General features: G+C 39.5%; 1 protein-coding gene across 1 annotated transcript; it reads left to right on the plus strand.

Annotated features, from left to right (window-relative positions):
* The first annotated feature begins 14,372 nt into the window (after window positions 1-14,372).
* On the plus strand, window positions 14,373-15,835 carry LOC112310321 (DDB1- and CUL4-associated factor 12-like protein 2). The gene has a single exon (XM_024566536.3). It carries the CDS (start codon window positions 14,388-14,390, stop codon window positions 15,777-15,779), a length of 1,392 nt encoding a protein of 463 aa, XP_024422304.2. The 5' UTR covers window positions 14,373-14,387; the 3' UTR covers window positions 15,780-15,835.
* Window positions 15,836-21,715: the final 5,880 nt, after the last annotated feature.

Below are 21,715 nucleotides of genomic sequence, written 5' to 3' on the forward strand. Positions count from 1 at the left end.
AAATAGAAGGGGCTTACTTTCTGGAAGTCTCTAATCATTCTAGCTTTTCATTTTTAAAGTTCCATGTCAATTTAAAAATATCTGTTATAGGAGAATCACTTTTCAAATGTTCCCAAAGAGCAACATTATTTTCACTTGTTCATGCTGCATAATAAATGTATGTTGAGCGTCACCATCTGCCCCAGTTTTGCTTAGTGATATAGTGTTGTCAAGACTGTTAATTACCAAGGGCACAAGGGTTTGAGAATATCCGAACTTCAATGTGACATCTTAGACCAATTTACACGTTGCAGAAAATATAATTGAGTCTTACAATAATATATGTATGTGGCCGTTTTAACTTGTCCTGATAATCTCTATTTATCCGGTCAAACAAACACAATACTCTGTGAAATTGCCTACCTTCATGTCCTGAGTTTTGTAAATCAATGAGTCAATAGCTCAGAGGGGATGAATTAATCCATAATGAAAGCATCGGGCTGAAAAACACCAATAAATGTCACCTGTGTCCCTCTCTCTGTATAAAATTTGAATCTTAGATCTCTGTTTTGTTGGCAGGGATTGTGAAATCAGATAATTCTTATCTTTATATATGCTTCCACTAATAATACTTTTATTAGTATGAGAATGTCAACATACAGTAAGTAACCCTCATGACATTCTGCCTTTTGTTTTTTAAAATTGCTGGTGTCGATGTGTCGATAAAAGTTCGAATGCCTGATTCCTCCTAATCCTCAAATGCTTATAAAGTGACATCTTTTATTTACACTTCTAAATGCATATTAAATTCTTTTCTTCTGTGAACATCAATATTTTTCTGCTCAGCGGATGAATATTGAGTAGGGCAACTTGGCAGCCCTCCACTGGGAGGGCTGGAGAACTGGGATCTGGCACCCCCTCCACTTTCAAAACACACTCAAGCAAGGCTCCTTGTTCGCATAGGGCTCACATTAAAAAGCAAACTCAAAATATCTTCAAACAACATGAGACACCCTGCTTTATGTACTTAAAGAAGGTCAGCGGCCTTTCTCATGCCAAGGAAAGCATATGATTTACATTTCAGAACATGATTTCATCTAAAACTTGCAAAAATGTTTTTATTTGACTGGAAAGTTAAAGAAGAAAGGAGAGTTGTTGCTCTTTGCATCTGTTAACTCAGTCCGTTCAGTGACATTTCTCTAACAACTGCGAATTGTGGCATTCTCCATGGTCTGCAATGTAATCTTTAAAAAGTTATTAGTCTTTCAAAATGACATTTTCTACTTTTGTGACAAAATAGCTTTCCTACCAACCACATAAAGAATATTTGAAACTCCATGGTAAATAACAGTAGGTGGGAAAAAAATAACTGTATGAATATATACAAGAACAGCATGTCTAAGCTCTTAATTTTATTAGTGTAAATTTATTTTGATTTGTCTCTGGAACCCAGCAGGAACAGAAGAGGGAGATTGCATGCAAGAGAACAAAAATAGCTCATTTAAGTGCATAAGTTTCTGTAGATGTAAATTAAGCTCTCCTTAGTTTCAAAGTTAGGAGTTTCGAAGTAAATTATTAGCTCTCTCTCTTGTTACCAATGACAGGTTTCTATGCATTACCTTGTTTTTATTCTTTCTACTCTTGGACGTGCCAGTTTGTACAAAGAGAAAAGAGACTGAACCATATTTTTAAAACTTGAAAGTTCTTGTCGAATTCCTTTTGTGTGAACCAGGACTCTGCATATAGTCCGCAAAGGAGGCGGTATGTTCCAGTTTTCTTTTTTTTCCTTTTAAATTTTCCTTTCTGTTATTTTTAAATAAATATTTAAAATCTACAACATGGAGAGCATTATGCTAAGTGAAATAAGCCAGGCGGTGAGGGACAAATACCATATGATCTCACCTTTAACTGGAACCTAATCAACAAAAGAAAAAAGCAAACAAAATATATAACCAGAGACATTGAAGTTAAGAACAATCTAACACTAGGAAGAGGGGAGAGGGGAGGGGATAGTGGGGAGAGGGGTTTTTCAGGAACTACTACAAAGGACACATGGACAAAACCAAGGGGGAGGGTGGAGGTGGGGGACAGAGGTGGGTTTGGCTGGGGTGGGGTGGAGGGGTGGGAAGTAAATGCACACAACTGTAATTGAACAACAATAAAAAAATAAATAAAATCTACGACATGATTATTAGATATATGTATACATAAGGAAATTTTGCTACTGTATTCAGTGCAGCATTAGCCCAATAGCCAACATATGGAAACAACCTAAGTGCCAATGGATACACACACACACACACACACACACACACACACACACGCATAATGAAATATTATTCAGCCTGAAAAAAGATGACCTTTTCATTTGTGACAACATTGATAAACCTGGAGGATATTTTACAAAGCAAAAAAAGCCAAACACACACACACACAAATACTGAATTATCTCACGTATACGTGGAATCTTAAAGAAAATCAAATACATAGCAGCAGAGATAATAACAGTGGTTACCAAGGGCGGGGAGGTGGGGGAAATGAGATGTGTGTCAAAGGGTACCCAGAAAATATCTTTGAAGTGACTAGTATAGAGCTATCAGGCTAATTGCCCAGGGTTGTTTTTTTTTTTTTAAACAACAGAATGACTTTAGATACTTCAACCCATCAGACTGAAAAGTTTAAAATTATATTGAATGATTAGTATCATTATTCACATTTATTGAATGCCTAAGTGTGCACTGCACTAAAATCCACTCAGTCAAATATAATATCAACCTGATTTGAATGCAATTTTCTTGGAATTTTTAACCAGTTGTTTGACATAATATGAGCAAGACTGAAGTTCTAGAAGTTCAAACTTCCAAGTTTTTTTAATTTATTCTTCATGATTTGTTGTCCCATCAGTAATTTTCTTACATTTGAATATGAAGAAGCAGGATGTTCATCTTCAAGTTTCCCACATGCATAGAAAATGCTTGTCCAAACCCTGGCAACTCCCTGTATTTCCACCATTGCTCAGGCACACTAAGCATATCTGCCTGCAAAAAGCAATGACGGCGAAGGCAGTTATTTTACTAAGTTAAACAGAGTTTTCTTTGTCAAGATCAAGACATGGTTAATGAGACATCTGGGTGAGATGAATATAACCAGCACTTAATCTTTTACCTTTCTCGGTGCTCTAACACCCTTCCCGCTATATTGTTTATCTGCCACCAAATTTGCTACATTCTTTACTGTAAAGAATGCTACAGTACCTTCCTGCCTTCCGTGCTCTGTTTCAGGAATTATTAATATGATTTCTAGCATTATTAAATAACAAATTCTAACATCGAATATAAGAAATCAAAGAATACAAAGGTTTTGGACTTGTGGCTACTATTATGATAAAATCAAAAGATTAATATATTTCAAAAAAATGTTTGCAAGTCATGAGGATGTGCTTCTTCCACTGTTTTTTTTTTTTTTTAAATAAGGAGCCATCTTAAATTCATTTGTTCATTACTGAATCAATGTAGAAATCCCCCTCCTCACTGTTCTTGTCTTTTCCTTTTAAATTCCTTATCTCTGTCAATTCTTAAGCTCAGAATTTTGTAGTCACTTGCTAATGCTTCTTCAGGAGACACTTATTTGTGTCTGTCAGCCTGGTGCTTTTATTATGGGTTAACTTCATTCCCCTGAGCTATTGACTCATTGATTTACAAAAGCAGAGCCTGAAGGTAGGCAATTCTTCCTCTGTATCTCCTACACCTGGACAACACAAAAGTCTTGGTAGTATTATTTAGGCAAGTTTGCACCATAAATTTCATTCCCAGAGAAAATTTGTCATCCTAAAACACTATTCCCCATGACTAGATTATTATACCTAATTGTCTCTACTGTCTATTTTCTCCATGATTAAGCTCACCCAGTAAACCATGGCTAATCTCTTTCCTTTAAATGATATACCCATCATAGCATTCATCTTCTCAGAAACCTATGGTATTTCCATATTTACCATTACTAATCCGCATGATTTCTAAGGTCCTGTATAATTGGAAGACCCTTAGCTTAGTTGTTCAAGTCAATTTCCCACTTTGCCATTACATAATTACTCTGCTTCCATCAGGCTGTTTTCTACTCTGTGCTGCTCATGCTAACCAAAGAAGCTTCGAAGTTCAAGAAGGTCACATCTCCTCCACAAATGTTCCCCATCCCACAGTCTGTAGTGAGTAATTTCCTTCTAGAATCTCCTATAAGACATTTTATGACTCCTTATGACTCCTTCTGCTGGCACTTAATTTTATAGTCATGAATTTTAAAAATTATTTTAAATGTTAACTTATTTTCCTGCTATCTTCCTAACCAAAGTAGAAACTGTTTGAAAGCACAGGCCTTTCTTTGTAATTTCTTGCATATGCTCTACAGAACCCAGCGTATTACTACACACTTAGTAGATTCTCAATGAGTATCTATTGATAAAGAGACTGTCCATATTTCTTGATAAGGAGAGTTAGAGTTAAATCCCGTTTCTGAATATTTAACTTATTGCCACCAGACCATACACCCAGTAAAGGAGAACATTTGTCCTGTATACTTTCTCCTATCATTTAACAAAAGAACAAGTCATTCCTTGTTTTACATACCCTGTCCATTTACAACTACCAAAATTGAGTTAATAATCTGTGCTTTATTAAAACATACTTTGGCAATGTTGTGATTCTCTATACCAGGGGTGTCAAACTCCTTTTCCCCGGGGGGGGGGGGGGGGGGCACATCAGCCTCACGGTTGCCTGCAAAGGGCCGAATGTAATTTAGGACTGTGTACATGTAACTACTCCTTAATTAGGGGCAAGGAGCTCTGCGCTGCCGCTGGGTAGAAACAAGGGGCCGGCTGGATAAAGCAAGGTGGGGGGCGGATTCAGGCTTTGTGTTTTCTGCCTGCGGGCTACACCATGCAGATTGACATCATCTCTTTTTCCCTATGGTAGCTGACATTTGTGTAGCGCATAGATCTGGCATGCTTTTATTTTTCTTTTCAGTGTTGCAAGCGTGGCCTCCACACTCCGAAATATATGATTTACAATGATACATAATGTACTCGTATTTTTCAATTAGTCTTTTGCGTAAGATTTTATTTGTTTATTTTTAAAGAGAGAAGAAGGGAAGGAGAAAGAGAGGGGAAGAAACATTGATGTGAGAGAGAAACATTGACCAGTTGCCTCCCGTGTGTGCCCTGTTTGGGGACAGCACCCACGACCCAAGCATGTGCCCCACCCAGGAATCGAACTGGTGACTCTTCACTTTTCAGGACGACACCCAACGGGCTGAGACACACGGGTCAGAGCTTCAGTTACAGTCTTAATCACAGATTCGCAGAGTAGGAAAGAGCCTTAAAGTTTATGTAATTCAAATGACCTAATTCAAATGACCTAATGCTAGAATATCTTATATGAAGTTTATTATTTTATTGAACATATCTTCACTAAATTTCCCATATGTGCTACTCACTCAAACAGATAATATTTCACTACATGTGGTGATGTCCAACTCTCAACTGTGTGAAGCCACCCACTCTATCACACAATGCCGTGTTGGAGAGGTCTTCTTTGTATCTTACTGAAATCTGCTCTCTGTAACCTCCTTTGTCTTATTTTAGTTATCATTTTGGAAACTGTACAACATAAAAAAAAATTTAGGATCTGTCCCACAAGATAAGCCACTGATATTTAAAATAACTGTCACGCTAACCTACAGTAATATTTCTCTTTTCTCCGTCATGCCACTTTAACTCCTTCCATGGTTTCCAAAAGGATATGGTTCCAAGTCTCCTCACCATCCTGCTCATGCTACCCTATATACGTTCCAGTGTTATTCTTATTAAGCTTGTGTGATCTAATGACCATAATTTGCAACAACCCCTTTACTGAAATTAAATTCATAGATAATGAAACCTACCTACACACATCATGTGTAAAAATCTATAATTCTTGAACTTTAATATAAATGATAAATGTAATGAAATAAACTTATAATAGAATAAAATATTTTGCGTTGTGGAAGGTCCAACCAAATTTTAAGACAAAAAACACCCCCTCGAGTTTTCAAAGTGTCCTGTGGGAAATAGCACCCACCCCAGAAATGCACTGATAACCCTCCCAATAATGCACTCTTCTAGAGAGTCTAAAGCTCTTTAAAATAAGGTGGCTTCACATATAATCTAACCTACTTATAAGGAAAAAATTATCTCTCACTTCACTCTATGTACTGTACTTCTATTACAGCCTAATATTAAAAGACCATTCTTATTCACACTTTGGGCTGACTATTAAAGTTTTCTAAGTGTGAAGCCATGTTGCTTCCCTTTTATATTTAAATATTTTAAATATGTAAATAGAGCACATATTCCCATTAAACACAGCCATGCTAGATTTGAAACATTGCCTCAATCTGTTGATATTTTTGAATTATATTTGTTCTGTATATTCTTCATTGTGCTTCCCAGTTTAATTCCATCTATAAATTTGGTAAGTATTTCTTTTATGTCTTAATAAAAAAGAAGATTGGGAAAAAAAGAACCACTTAGTGAACCTCTAGGCAATATCGTGAGAATATATAGCACAGTAGAGACGATATGGCTAACTGTTTAAGAATGCTCAGTCCCAAGTCACAGGATTGGGTACAAATCAAAGCTTTCCTATTGACTGGCTGTGTGAATTTAGAAAACTTCACACCTCAGTTTCCTCATTAGCCAAAGGGGGTTGAGTACAGTATTTCCATAGAGTTGATTTAAAGAACTAGGATAACATACTGTGGGTCTGGTGCTTGCTAAATGCTCAGTAAATGTTTTAATGGCTTAAGAGCTCAAGTCATGAACTTGTTGATATGTTGAGTCAGTAACCCAGTCATTGCTCTGCTAGAATCAACTCTTTACACACCTGGAAAATATTTTTTTCCTTAGTGTATAAACTATTTTGTAGAACAAATTACCTGAAAACCTACTTGCTTAAAACAACATACATTTATTATCTCACAGTATTTGTAAATCAGGAAAATCTGGGCACAAGTTACCTGGATTTATATGGTTCAGGGTCTTTCCTCAGGCTGCAATCAAGGCATCAGCCAGGGCTGTGGACTGACCTCACAGCTCATCTGGGGCGGGGGGGGGAATCCACTATCAAGCTCTCTCATGTGGCTGCAGGCAGGCTGACATCAGCTCTTGGCCATGTGGGTCTTTCCATAAGGCAGCTCTCAAGATGGCAGCTGGCTTCTCACAGAGTAAGCCAGAGAGAAAAAGAGATAAAGAGAGTACAAGATGGATGTCACAGTCTTTTGTAAATTACTCACAGAAGTGACATTCCATCCTCTTTGCCATGTTCTACTGGTTAGAATCAAGTGATTAGTTGGTATGGAAAGTAGGAGAGAGGGATCTTCGGGGACCATCTCAAAGGCTGCCCACCACACCCAGCAAGATGCTTGCAGGGCAATACAGGTAGACTGCAAACCACCCAGATTTGGAGAAAAAAAAAATCACTCAATGGCCAAGAACTAGAACTGGAGCCCATCCTGGTCCCATCCTTATGACCCCCTCGTCTCTTTTTTTGGTACTGGCAAAGGCCCAGAAAAGAGTGCTGTGGTAGCCAGACTGTGATGGGGAAAGAGTGCTGGCCTGGGTTGTAATCTCGTCTCTGCCACTTGTTAGCTATTTCACTGAACTAAACTTCAGTGTCTTCAGTTTGAAAATTGAAAGAATGTCCTCTGTCATGCAGATTTGTTGTGAAGAATGTATATATGTAAAACCTGTAGCACAACATAAATTATCAAAAAATGGAGGCTAGTATAATTAAATTTATAAGCATACACTAAATTACATGCAAATATATGTAAACAACATACACTTTTTAATTTGAAAAATATATATGATATACCCACAGGTCCTGGCAATGTTCCTGATACCTAGTCGTTATCCACATAAGCGCCTGGCGAATGTTTTTGACCTCTTCTGGTCTTTCCATTATGTCTCTTTGTCACATTAGAATGCCAATTCATTGAAGGGAAAGACTTTATGTCTCATTAATCTTGGTATTTCCTACTATTAATTCCTTTATAGCACATCACAGGTATTTAATAAATCCTTGTTGAATAAATGCAACCATTAATCATTAACAATTAGCATTGCAATCTACCTTATTGCTCTAGCATTTTGCCCACTTTTCTCCATTTTTTTCCACAAGGATATCTGTGAGCAATTCAAATGCATGTTCCATAATAGGTCTCTTTAGTTAAAAAACATAGTGTAAAGTGATGATTACTTACCAAATCATATCCCAAAGAATAGTATGATAAAGCCTACCTGAAGCAAATTAGAATATGAGCAAAGTCAATATTCTGTGTTTAATCATTTTCTCCCCCTTCTAGCGCTCTCCATGTCCTTTTCCTCTTGGCAATCCTTCCTGTCTTTGATCCTATTAATCTTGATGATAAAAAGTGAACAATACTTTAATGCACAGGGGTGGGCTAATGTAGGCTTACAGTTATTCATATGGAAAAAAATACATAATACAAGAATAAATAATAATACAAGCATTAAACTTGGTTCACATACTCACAACTGTAAACCTACTTTGCCACCCCTGTATATTTATGTTTTTATATTTTAAGAGTCCTATTGGGAGAGAAATCCCTGAAATGATCTCTAATGGTGGTATTTTTGATATTTTGGCACTTCACGTGGAGGAATGTGTAGAAATATTGGGGTTTTCTACTTTGCCCATTAAATCTCAACATTTCCTACTCTATATCTATCTATGATAATTATAACTCTAGGGTTTCTAACTAATGGTGATTTTTTGTTGTGAAATCCCAGGTAATAATCTATTTATATATTTTATATGCTTTCTTTCCATAATTGAAGTAGATTTTAATAATAAAATTTTTTTAAAGTCTAAATCAGGATCAAGAAAGAAAAAAAGTAGAAAAGTTATATAGTTTCTATGATTAAGTACCATGTTTGTCTTTGTGCTTCCTAGCAGCCAAGGGGAAAAAAAAGTAAATTAGTATTTATCACATACTTAACATAAATTATATGCCAAGAACTTTGCTAGGTGCTTTGACAATACATCTACCTTCACAACAATCATAATAAGTAGGTGTTAGAATTCTTATTTTACAGATGAAGTTACTGAGGTTGGAAAAACTATCTCGCCCAGTGTCACAAAACTATAGTCCTAAGTGGAGCCAAGATTCAAATGAAGGACTTTCTGACTTTGTAGCCACTACTCTTAAATAGTTCTCAGGGTCAGAAAGGACAAAATATAGTAATTCCACAGAGATAAAGGCTTTTTGGCATTAGATTATAAAATTAATTTTCTGTGTGACATTGTATAAAGGGGACATTGAGCAATATGATGAACAGTGACCTTCATAACAGATTTACAATAAATGCAGAGGGGACATCCATTTAGCTGTTTGGCTATTTTTAATGATCTTTGATAACTGCCTAAAGCATAACATTAAAGTGCAAGTTAGTGAAACCGATTCAGCAAATACTAAGCTAATATGATCCTATGATACAGTCTTCTGGTGGCATAAGGTGATTCAAGAATAAAATTGAAAGGACATGCATCATCCTTCAGAATGTTAACTATTATATTTCATTAGCAAGGGTTTAGATAGCAGCTGAATTCATTTGTTCATTCACTCAGCAAATGTGCATGAGCCATCTATATGCCAGGCACTGCGCTAGGTTCTGGGGGTCCAAACATATTTTTTAAAATGTTTCTATGTGAAAAGGGCTTGCAGTTATTTTAGAAGCAGACAAGCCAATGACTACAATGAAATTAGTCAATTACTGTAATGGAAGAATGTTCATATTATGCAAAAGAAGACCCCCTTAAACCTATCTGGAAGAGCCAAAGAAGTGATCCTAGTGGAGGTAAAGTTTGGGATGAGACTTGAGGGATGAGTAAAACTTTCCCAGGCAGTCAAGGGGATGGTGGACAATCTGCATAGATAAGATGCATCGAGTTCATATTCTCTGATGATGTCTGAAGGGCTCATGATAGGTAGGTTCATAGGCTAGAAAATTCAGACACTACTAATAGCTACTATTGACTAAGCATTTGTTTGTACACAATTATAAAGATTTAAAAAGTTCATTTTTTTCAGTGGGCAAAGGAAGGCAATGAGAGTTCAAGTAAGTTGCCTAAGCTATATCATTCTTTAAAAGGGCCATGTTGCCAACTACTAGGCTAATTTAATGTGATAAAGTTGCCACCTTAAGAAAGTTGAGAAACTTGATCAGTATTTGCATACAGATCACAGGGCTTCCTACTTTCTCACAGAGGTAATATGTTGGGATGCTCTGTTGCCACCCTTCAAGGCCAGGCAGGTCCATGGTATTTGTGCAGATGGAATAATATTCACAGAGCTGTTGGGATGTCGGGCACGCCTTTATTCACGGGTGGGCGAGCCACACAGGCTGCAAGCTGCGTGTCTATCTGCATGTCTCACGTCATGCTCCCCATGGGCCCTTGCTCCCCAGCGTGGCACCCATCGTAGCACCTGTCCCTTTGTGTGTCTCTCATCATCATCACCCCCAGCAGGGAGCCCCTACCTGTTTAAGTACTAGAGGGGAACAAAACCAGCAAGATGCCAGAAATTATATAATATAACATAATTCTGCACATGCAAGTATACTTCATGTTATGCGAACAGTTTATCAGACCAAGTCTCAAGGTTATGAGAACACTGGTTATCAGGCCCCTCCAAGGCTATGGGGACACTGCTCCTCTCAGTTACCCAGACCCCTGGGTAAGGAAGCCAGACCACCTCCACTTGTCCTACAGATGCCATCAGGCAAAACCAGACTTTGTTTGGGATGCACATTTAGATGAATTCTGGCGTATCTGGACAAGTGTTCCCTTCAGACATCTAAGTTCTAACAAAGCATGACGTAGATGCAGTTGACCTAAAAAAAAAGATGAAAACAATAGTTAGTAGGCACTTTTCATGAAGAAAGAAAGTGTGAAGTTTGGTACAGAGAAAAATTCCGCACTGTTTTATTATAATACATTGGTTGCAAAATGTCTACCACCCTGGCTATGAAAGGAACAAAACGAGTTCTACGCTGCTAGACGCAATTTCGAACTGACTAGCTGAGTTTTGAAAGATTAGTGCTAAAAACAATGGCTTAGGATTTCACCTAAATGTGGATACCTCCTTAGTAGTCATCTGTTAATGAGGCTACTCTAGTGCTTGACAGTAAAGCCATGCCATTGATACATAGACACTAAACTTCTTGCACACGGCATCTGCACTGGGAGATTGAATGCGTCTACAAGTGATATTAAACCATTAAGTTCTGTGTAAGACAATGACAGCTAAGATATAGCCCTCTTTGATGTCATTTGAAATAGTGATCTTTCAAAGGCCTATACATCAATCTCTTGTGATTATTACATGGTATCAAAATGCCCATTTAAGGTCAGTAACGCTGAGGTTCTACTTGAAACTTCTATCACCCTGTCAAGGCTGATTCTTGGAGTCATGGTGATCAACCACACCTGGAAACAACCTTCTGTCATTTCGAGCAGTTGTCTCCACAGCTGAAAGACAACTCAGTAATGTTTGACAGTAGAGTAGTCCACTTTCAGTCGAATTGTATAATGCTTTCTAGGTCAGTCTATCATGTAAATTGATCCAGAGCTTTGCAGGAATAGAGGTTTAACCTTTAGGGAAAAAATAAGAGTGGGTTATACTTTAAATAGATCCAGAGAAAGTTATAACTGAAGCAAGAATAAACAATTCTTTCAAAGATTTTATTTATTTATTTTCAGAGAAAGGGGAAGGGAAGGAGAAAGAGAGAGAGAGAAACATAATGCATGGTTGCCTCCCATCCCCCCCACCCCCCACCCCCCACCCCCCACCCCCCCCCACCCCCCACCAAGGACCTGGCCTGCAACCCAGACATGTGCCCTGACTGGGAATTGAACTGATGACCCTTTGGATCACAGGCCAGCACTCAATCCACTGAGCCACTCAAGAGTAAACAATGTTAAAGACCCTAAAATGTCAGGTAATGAAGGGTCTTCCTTCTAAGATCTATTATGTTAGAGGTAGCTGATCAAATAGTGTGAAGGACTGGGTTCTGATGTACAGGTAAAACAGAGATTCAGGCTCTCTAAACTTTCAGTTGGCATTATTCAACAACTGTTGAGTATTTCTGACATGCTAGATACTGGAGATACAGTAGACAGCACAGTGGATAATGCCTCTGCCCTCAGGGATTTTTTTTCCCAATCCTTTATTAGATATAGACATGAAGCAATCACAGAAATAAACATGCATTTCACTTGTGGCACATGCCATGGAATACAGTGAAGGGGATCTCCATGTATAATAGATCTGACCTAATCAGGGAGTTTAGGAGGGTTTCCCTAAGAAAGTGACACTTTACCTAAAATCTGAATGATAAGGAGTTAACAAGGTAAAGAATCTGGGGTGGGGGGTAAAAGATGAGAAGACCCACAAGTACAAAGAGTTCTAGGCAGAGAGAGCAGCATGTAAAAAAAGATCGGAGGCACAATGTTATATAACATCATTGAGAAAATTAAAAAGAACCAATTTATATAGAGCAAAACAAGCAATAAGAAGGTACAAATGTGGCTGGAGAATGTTGGTCATATCATTCAGAGCCTTGCAGGCTGTGTTAAGGGTTTGGTCTTTATCCCAAGACAAAAGGAAAATACTGGTTAATTTAAGCCATTGCAGTGACATGGCCATATTTGCATTTTGAAAACATCACTGGCTGCGGTGTGGAGGAATGAATGGAGCAAGAGTAGTTACAGCGAAATTAGTTAGGAGGCTATTGCAGTTGTCAAGACAAAACAGTGACATAGAAAAGGGTGGTAACAGTGGAGATGGTGAGAATTGAGTGGATTTGAAAGATGTTAGAAGATGGATATTGGACCAGAAAATAAGCATTATGTGTCAAGGATCAAGGATCTTTCTTAGGACTCTGGTTTACACATATAGAGGGATGGTGGTGCTATTCATTAAGATAGGAAACAACAAAACATTGAAAGTCGAAATCAAAATCTTGACTTGATACATGTTGAATTTGAAGTTCTATTTTGATATGCAAAATGTCAAATAGGAAGCTGGACATGTGCATTTAGGACGGAGTTTAAAACAATTAGGAGGCATTGGCATTTAGGGTGTAGTTGAAGCTAGTTGTAAGCCAGTATCAAAGTTAGGGGAAACAATAACTGGGTATCTATATCCAATTAAGATATTACAGAGCCTGGGATAGAATAAAGATAATCCAAGGGCAAAACGTACAAATGTAGACAAGACGCCAAAATATTTTTAAGGACAGCCTTGCTTTACATTTGTATACAATATATCAGAAATGATTATGTAATTCCATTTCTGAAGACAGCTGCCTTTATACCTGAAATCCTATTCCAATCTATAAAATTTGTATTTAGAAGATCAATGAACTCTGTAGGCATAATCTCATTCACGTCTTCTTTTATGTGCCTGCCTGATAATTAGACCAGGATCCAAATACTCTGTTTTAGTCACTTCTGTCCAATTTAACTACTATGAACAGGTGGTGAATGTCCAAGACCAAAAGAGGCCACAGGACAGACCCAAGGGGGAGGATCTCCCTGTTTCTGTCAAACATCCCCATCCCCCATCAAGTTCACTATCTAATTAGAACAAAGGGTCTCCCAGGATTTCACCAAGTACACATTTGTTTCTTTGACAAACAATTGTCCTGGCTCCTTCTAGCCTCATACTTGACCACATTTAACCTTTGCATTATATTTAAGTAGGGATTTTAAGAAGGATGGTTGATTGCTGTCCAGGGCGTAGTGAAACCCCCAGAGTAGGCGATCAGGGGGATGTGTCCCCATGAAGCCGGCTGGGGATCCTGAAGCACTGGTCCCGGTGAGTCTCCATCCCCCTCCACCCGTCCCCCCTCCGACCCCTCCCACCCAGGCGTGTGCTACCAGGCACCCCACCCCCGTCCCAGTCCGGCTCCTCCCGCTGCCTCCGCCCCCCTCTTTAACCGCCTCCCGCGTGGTCCTCGTCCCACACCGACTGTGCTCCTGCCTTGCAGCCGGTCTCACTTCCCGCCCTCGCCTAGAACCCCACAGCCCCCCTCGCCACCGCTCTCTGCTTTCTCAGATCCGCGTTCCCCCCCGCATCCCGCCTCTCGCCTCTTTCGCCTCCGCCACCGCGCCCAGGACTCCACGGGCTCCGCGCCCTCTATCGCTCCCTACTCCTGGCCCTTGAGAGCCTGCACTCCCGGCTGACTAGGAGGCGCCACCGAACCCACCGCCGCCACGGCCAACGCGGGTGCCACACACCACCACAGCCGCTGCGCCGCCAACGTCACCGCCACCACTCGCCTGCCACCCACCATGGCCATGCAGCAAACAGGTAGTAGGAAGCGAAAAGAGCCCGCCATCGAGGGGGCCGCCGCGAGCTCGTCGTCGCAGGGTTTGTTGGCAGCAGACGGCGAGGGCCCGCTGCAGCCCAAGAGGCAGAAGCGGCCGGCGACACAGCGCTCGCTGGTGCACTACCTGAAGGACCGCGAGGGTGGCGTGCGGGGCCGCGCGGGGCTAAAAGGCTTCGAGGGCAAGCTACGCAGCTACGCCGTGAAGAAGCTGCCAGGGCTCCTGCGAGAGAGCGAGCTGGCCCTGGGCACCCTCAACAAGGTGTTCGCGTCGCAATGGCTGAACGCCAGGCAGGTGGTGTGCGGCACCAAGTGCAACACGCTCTTCGTGGCGGACGTGCTGTCGGGCCAGATCACGCGCATCCCGCTCATGCGGGACCGGGGACCCGAGTTGGCCCAGGCCCAGCCGAGCTGCGGCATCCACGCCATCGAGCTGAATCCCTCCAAGACGTTGCTGGCCACCGGGGGCGAGAACCCCAACAGCCTGGCTGTCTACCAGCTGCCCACCCTGGACCCCTTGTGCCTGGGCGACCGCAACGGCCACAGGGACTGGATCTTCGCCATCGCCTGGATGAGTGACACAGTGGCTGTGAGCGGGTCCCGCGACGGCACGTTGGCTCTGTGGAGAATGGATCCCGACATGTTCAATGGCAGCATCGCCTGGCACAATGAGGCGGGGCTCCCTCTGTACGCCCACATCTGTCCGATGGACATGGAGACCATCCCGAGGTCCAGCACCAACCCCAGTAACAGAAAGGTGCGGGCCCTGGCCTTCAGTGGCAAGAACCAGGAGCTGGGAGCAGTGTCCCTAGATGGCTACTTTCATCTGTGGAAAGCGCGGAACACCCTGACCAGGCTCCTGTCCATCAGGCTGCCCTACTGCCGAGAGAACGTGTGCCTGACCTACTGTGAGGAGTTGTCCCTGTACGCAGTGGGCTCCCAGTCCCACGTCTCCTTTCTGGATCCGCGCCAGCGCCAGCAGAACATTCGTCCACTGTGCTCCCGAGAGGGCGGCACTGGCGTGCGCTCGCTGAGCTTCTATCAGCACATCATCACAGTGGGCACCGGCCACGGCTCCCTGCTCTTCTATGACACCCGTGCCCAGAAGTTCCTGGAGGAGATGGCCTCGGCCAGCCAGGACTCCTTCCTGGCGCCCACGGGGAGGAAGCTCAGGCTCACCTGCGGCAGAGGCTGGCTGAACCACGATGACCTGTGGGTGAACTACTTCGGTGGCGTGGAAGAGTTCCCCAACGCGATCTACACCCACTGCTACAACTGGCCGGAGATGAAGCTCTTTGTGGCTGGGGGGCCTCTCCCTTCAGGCCTCCACGGGAACTACGCAGGACTCTGGAGCTAAGGGTGGCCACTGTCTTCTCCAAGTGCCCAGATTTTCCTTCTAGTCCTCTCTCATTTTCCTTCATACCACTGTCTTTTTTGCCTTCTCTTACAAAGAATTTTGGCTAATCCTCGGTGTTCTTTCTTTGAGTGATTCACATTTTCTCTTTCTCTGGGCTTGTATAGTTATGGTTCTCATTACAATTCAGTACTTTACTTTTTTTCAGTATTTCAACAGTATGTTCAAGTCTCTTACACATTGCTAATGTATGTTATTTTAGGAAAGTGTGTGCTAAAAAGTATCTTTTGGGCTGGTCTGAAGAACTACCCATAATATAACAGGGCAGGTTTATGGCCCTGCTCCAATTAGAAAATACAATTCAAGTTTTAGATTGTCACCATTTGGGGGTGTTACATTTGGATGTTGGAAGCTCAGTGTTTGTTGTTTGTATATATACTGTTGGTGCATAAAGTACTTTTAAAATATGTTTTCTTAGTTTAAAAGTCTTATGATGTTCATCCCATTAATTAGTTTTGATTATTCAATAGAAGGTTTAGCATCAATACCCCCACGCTCTCATTCTTCTTATATCAATCTGCTATATTATGGCCCGCTTTTATGGGTAGCATTTATGCCACAGATTTTCAGAGCTCATCAAAACTGGCCTATATGTTGCAGGACAATCAGGGAGGTTCTTTTTGGGGTAAACATTTCTTTAAAAGTCAGGTAACATTATCCAGGCAGCCCTTTACAGAGAAAGTTTGGCTGTTGTACTCAAGGTAGTTGTTGCTGACAGGTTTTGTTTTTTTTTTTTGTATACATGAATAATTCTTTTATCTCGAGTGAGTTTGTGATGTATTACAGAAAAAAATAAACATGCTCAGCATTTTGGCAATTAAGTGCCACGCTTAAGTTTTTGAATGCTTAAATATACATTTTACTTTTTTTTTAATTGTCCTTCTAGGAATATATTTATCAAAGTCAAAATTTTCCAGGAGGGAAACTGAAGCTGAAATCTCAGCTATGCATACATTACTGTGTACATTTGTTTTTGAAAAGCAAACTTATGCTACTAACATGGGTTCAAAGACTAACATCTTGAACACATAACATCTAAATGTACTTGCTGTAGGTGTCATCTTGGGTTCTTAAGATGATTTAACCAACTTTTTCACTAACACAAATGTACATGTTGTGCTTCTAACTACCTACTCAAATATACTATATATTTCTGTATGTGTATGTTATTTCCCATGTGAGAAATCATGAATCTACCATTTTTATGCAGACATTTTAAATATTTTAAACTATAATCATCAAGACTTCCCAATTGCTCTTTGTTTTCTTTTTGTATTTTAATTTAAATTAAGTAATACGTGCACATAACCAAGACAATCATACTTCATAAAAGGTGTACAGTGAACAGTAAGTCTGAAACCCTGGGATCCCAGATCTCCTGCCCATAGATCACAGGCAGTGCATTAGTGTGTATGTCTATTTACAGATAGTCTATGCATATACAAGTGTATATGGATATGTGCACGAAATTGGTATACAAGTGATAGCACGTGCAGCATACATCTGTGTCTTTTTTATTACAAAATCTTAGAGATTGTTTCTTATACATACTTATCTAATTCATTTTAATTGTATAGTAATCCCCCATATGGTTGAAACATAGTTTATTCATTACACCTTTGATGAGTATTTACATTGGTTTTTATTTTCTGTTAGTATATTCTATCCCATAATAAGTACTTACGTGCATATATCTTTGTGCACATATGTAAGTATATATGCAGGATAAATTCCTAGAAATTAAAGTCCTGGGTCAATTTTATATTTAATAGCCATTGCCAAATTAACCTCCAAAGACGTCCTGCCAACTTAACCTTCCATAAAAATGTTTGTGTGCCTGCTTCACCACACCATTACCAACACTGTGACATCAAATTCTGTGCCCTTTGCCAATGAGATGTCCCCTTGATCGTGATTCTTTCAAAGCCACAGTGGCTGAGTTAATTAGATTTGTAGTACCAAGTAGGTTCTGAAACAAGATTGAGAATACAATGAAATTAGGGTAGGCAACAAAAACACTGTCAAGCCAAAGGCAGAGAACACCGTATTACAGACTACACATCTGGAGATGGATTACAAAGGACTGCATTCCTTAGCTACTTAGGTAGACCTAGTAGGCTTTCCTGGTTTATTGCACCCTTGATTCATGTATATTCAATGCATCAGACATCAGTGAAGAAAATCCAAGAGGGAGTTGAGAGCCTGAACTAGCATATCTGAGGTAAACATGTGGAGAGGGAGAAGTCTAGAAAAATGAGGGAAAAATATAAACAGTATTTGGTATTTAATGTGAAGAGTGAAGAAAGCCAAAAGAGTTTAGGTGGACTTTAAAGCTCTGGCTTGAACGTAAATGAATATAGGGAACATAGGCATAGAGGATACATGTGGAGAGTGAACAGCTCGGCTGAGCACATGTGGAATGTGAGGTACCTATGTGACATCAGGCAAACACGCCCCATGAAGAATTGGCTGTCCCAGAATTCTGGGAAGGTGAGTGGTATTAAATGCTGGGAAACTCCTTTTACGGGCAAGTGCAATAGAAAAGCCTACTAAGGATCCTAAATCAATGAAAAAAAAAGGGAAATACAAAATAGAAGAGGTTTATTTTACCCAAATTTTGTGACCTCATCAGCCTAAGATAGCAAAATTTTAATACTAAAATTACAATCATTTTGGATTCTCCACCTCAGTTTCAAAGGACATTTTTTCTCTCAAATATCCCCCACAAACATTTATCTATGATCTTGCATCAGTCCATTAACTAAGCTTTTTTCATTGGTCAAACACTGGCACCTTCTTGCAGAACTAAAAGACATTAGCCACAAAGCAAGACTTCACAGTTAGTGATTTCTGGATCACTAGTCTGCTGGTCTGAGATTTCTCCAGAATTCCCAACAGCCTGCTGGCACCGGCATTGCCTGCAGCCTCACAGAGGTGAAGGATCACCTCACTGCCAGCTGCTCCTGGCTCATGTTTGAGTTACCACCTCAGTGCCACAGGTGCTGGTCTCTGCCAATTTTCCCAGGCTACCAAAGGGCAAAGGAAATATTCACTGGAGGATGCTTCTTTCTTCAGCATCCCAATTACAAACGCACAATGCAAAGAATTAGAAACAAGAAAGAAGAAATACACCCAGGTACAGATTTATTGGGCAGGCAAATATACAATCTGATTGAAAAAATTATTAAATTACTTATTGGAATTTATAACCCCAATAAGGCCAACTGAAAAGATACAAATAACTCCTTCCAGGAAGAAACAAGAAATCAGAATAGACCATTAACCCTAGAAAATTGTGAATGTTTTTAAATCTGCCCTTTCCTCCAAAAAAATCACACAATCAAATAATAACATAATAGGCATGTTAGGCTTGATCGTCTCACAAATTATTTCACACTGCCAAGAAATATTTAATTTTGAGGCGCTTCAAAGCATAAAGAGAAAAGTTTACTCTTTTATGAGGCCAGCATACTTTTCATGACAAACCTGATTAAAATTTCACAAAATGAAGAGAAGTCAGTTTTACATGTATAGATAAATGAAACTTATACTATTAAAACACTGGATATAATCCACCAGTGTATGGAAAGGAAACTATATGAATGCAAAGAAAAGTTAGTTTCTTGAAGGCATAGTGGTCACCATTGAGAAATCTATTATTGCAACATATCACATTAACAAGACAATTGAGAAGACACATACGCATGTTAATAAATTCTAATAAATAGTTTAGGAAAAGCTTACAACAACTTCGATAAAATCCTTAGTAGGAGGAAATATATTCTTCATATAATGAGTATGGGTGTGAGTGTGTGTGTCTGTGTTGTGTTGTGTTTCACACCCGAATCAGAATCTTCTTTAATGGTACAACATTAGATGAATTCTGATGAAATTAAGGAATAAAGCAAAGATTATAAAAATTTCCACCAGTGCTGGCTGGGGTGGCTCATTGGATAGAGTGCCGGCCTGTGAACCAAAAGGTCACCAGTTTCATTCCCAGGCTAGGACATATGCCTGGGTTGCAAGCCAGGTCCCCAGTAGGGGGCGCACAAGAGACACACACACATTGATGTTTCTCTCCCTCTCTTTCTCCTTCCCTCCCCCTCTCTAAAAATAAACAAATAAAATCTTTAAAAAATTAAAAATCACCACTAGTATTTAATGTTATGAAAATTCTAGATATAGCAAGTAGAAACAATGACAAAATAAAAGGTATAAATATTGGAAAAAAGAAAGCAGTTATTTAAATATAAAAACAACTGAAAATATGTTAGAAACAAATAATTTCATAAGATTGTACATTTTAAAATGAATACATAAAGAGGCAATACTTTTATATTTTCACTAACTTACTCATTCAGCAAGTATTTCTTGAATGCTCACCATATACCAGGCACTGGTATGTGCCAATACAGGAGCTAAAAAATACTATGGTGAACAAAATAAGCAAGCCTTGCTCTAATAAAGATTGTGGTCCCTTGAAAATCAAAGAGAATAATCATATAGACTATTTAATATATAGTATGTCAGATGGTTGTTGATACTAGTAAATACAATAAATCAGGGTAAAAGAGAATATGGAATAAGAATTCCAGGGGAGGTGAAATTTATTTTATTACTTTTATGAGCTATAATTGATCTACAACATTATATCAGTTTCATGTGTACAACATGATTCGGTATGTGTATATATCATGAAATGATCACCATAATAAGTCCAGTTAACATCCATTTCCACACATAGTTCCAGAGTTTTGTCTTATGATGAGAACTTTCAAGTTTACTCTCTTAAACAACTTTCAAATATGCACTAAAGTATTATTAACTCTAGTAGTCACCATAAAAGCTGGAAGTTTGTACCTTTTGACCCACTTCACCCATTTTGCACTCCCTCCCCCACCAATGCTTTCTCTGTATCTGTGAGTTTTGGGGTTTTTTAGAAATATAAGTTCACATATACGTGAAATCATATATTTGTCTTTCTCTGCATGACTTACTTCACTAAAGCATAATGTCCTAAAGGTCCAGCTATGTTGTCACAAATGTCAGGATTTCCCTCTTTTTATGGCTGGATAATATTTCACTTGTATGCACAGACCACATTTTTTTGGAGAGACAATTGCATGCTTCATTGTCATAGTCTGTATTCTTGGCTGTTCACCCACTAGACAGTACATTTCCTGACTAATTAATCAAATACTATATAACAGCTCTTTGCTAAGCAGTGGGCTTCAACAGTGAACAAAATACAATCACAACCCTGAGCTAGGTAATTGCACAATTTTTCTAAATTTCATTTTTCTACAACTTCCAAAAATCTTTATTTAAAAAAGTGTACAATAGTTTTATATATTAAATCAAAGCAATCCCTTTCAACACAGTTTCTGAGCTCGAATAATTAGGTTAACAAAATAATTTGACCTATGAAGCTAGACATTTTTCCCAGAGTAGCTGTTTGTTTCATGGAATTGTATCTTTAAATTGTTTTTACTTTTTCAATTGCAATTTTACATTCAATACTATTCTGTATTAATTTCAGATGTACAAACAATGTGGTTATAAAATCATGTACTTTACAAAGTGGTCTCCCTGATGTTTCAAGTACCCACTTGACCCCATACAGAGTTATCATGATTATATTCCCTATGCTGTAATCTACATCTCTGTGCCTGTTCTGTAACTACCAATTTGTACTTCTTTATCCCTTCACCTTTGTCACCCAGCCCCATAACCCCCCTCCTTTCTGATACATGTCAGTCTGTTCCGTGTATCTATGAGTCTGCATTTTCTTTAGTTCATTCCTTAGAGTCCACATACCAGTGAGATCATATGGTATTTGTTTAATTTCGCACACTACCCTCAGGTCCATTCATGTCGTT

Source organism: Desmodus rotundus, chromosome X (assembly GCF_022682495.2).
Source record: "Desmodus rotundus isolate HL8 chromosome X, HLdesRot8A.1, whole genome shotgun sequence".
NCBI lineage: Eukaryota > Metazoa > Chordata > Mammalia > Chiroptera > Phyllostomidae > Desmodus > Desmodus rotundus.

What these genes read in the sequence shown, in the direction of transcription:
- LOC112310321 (XM_024566536.3), top strand. Translation starts at nt 14,388, where the DNA reads ATGGCCATGCAGCAAACAGGTAGTAGGAAGCGAAAAGAGCCCGCCATC.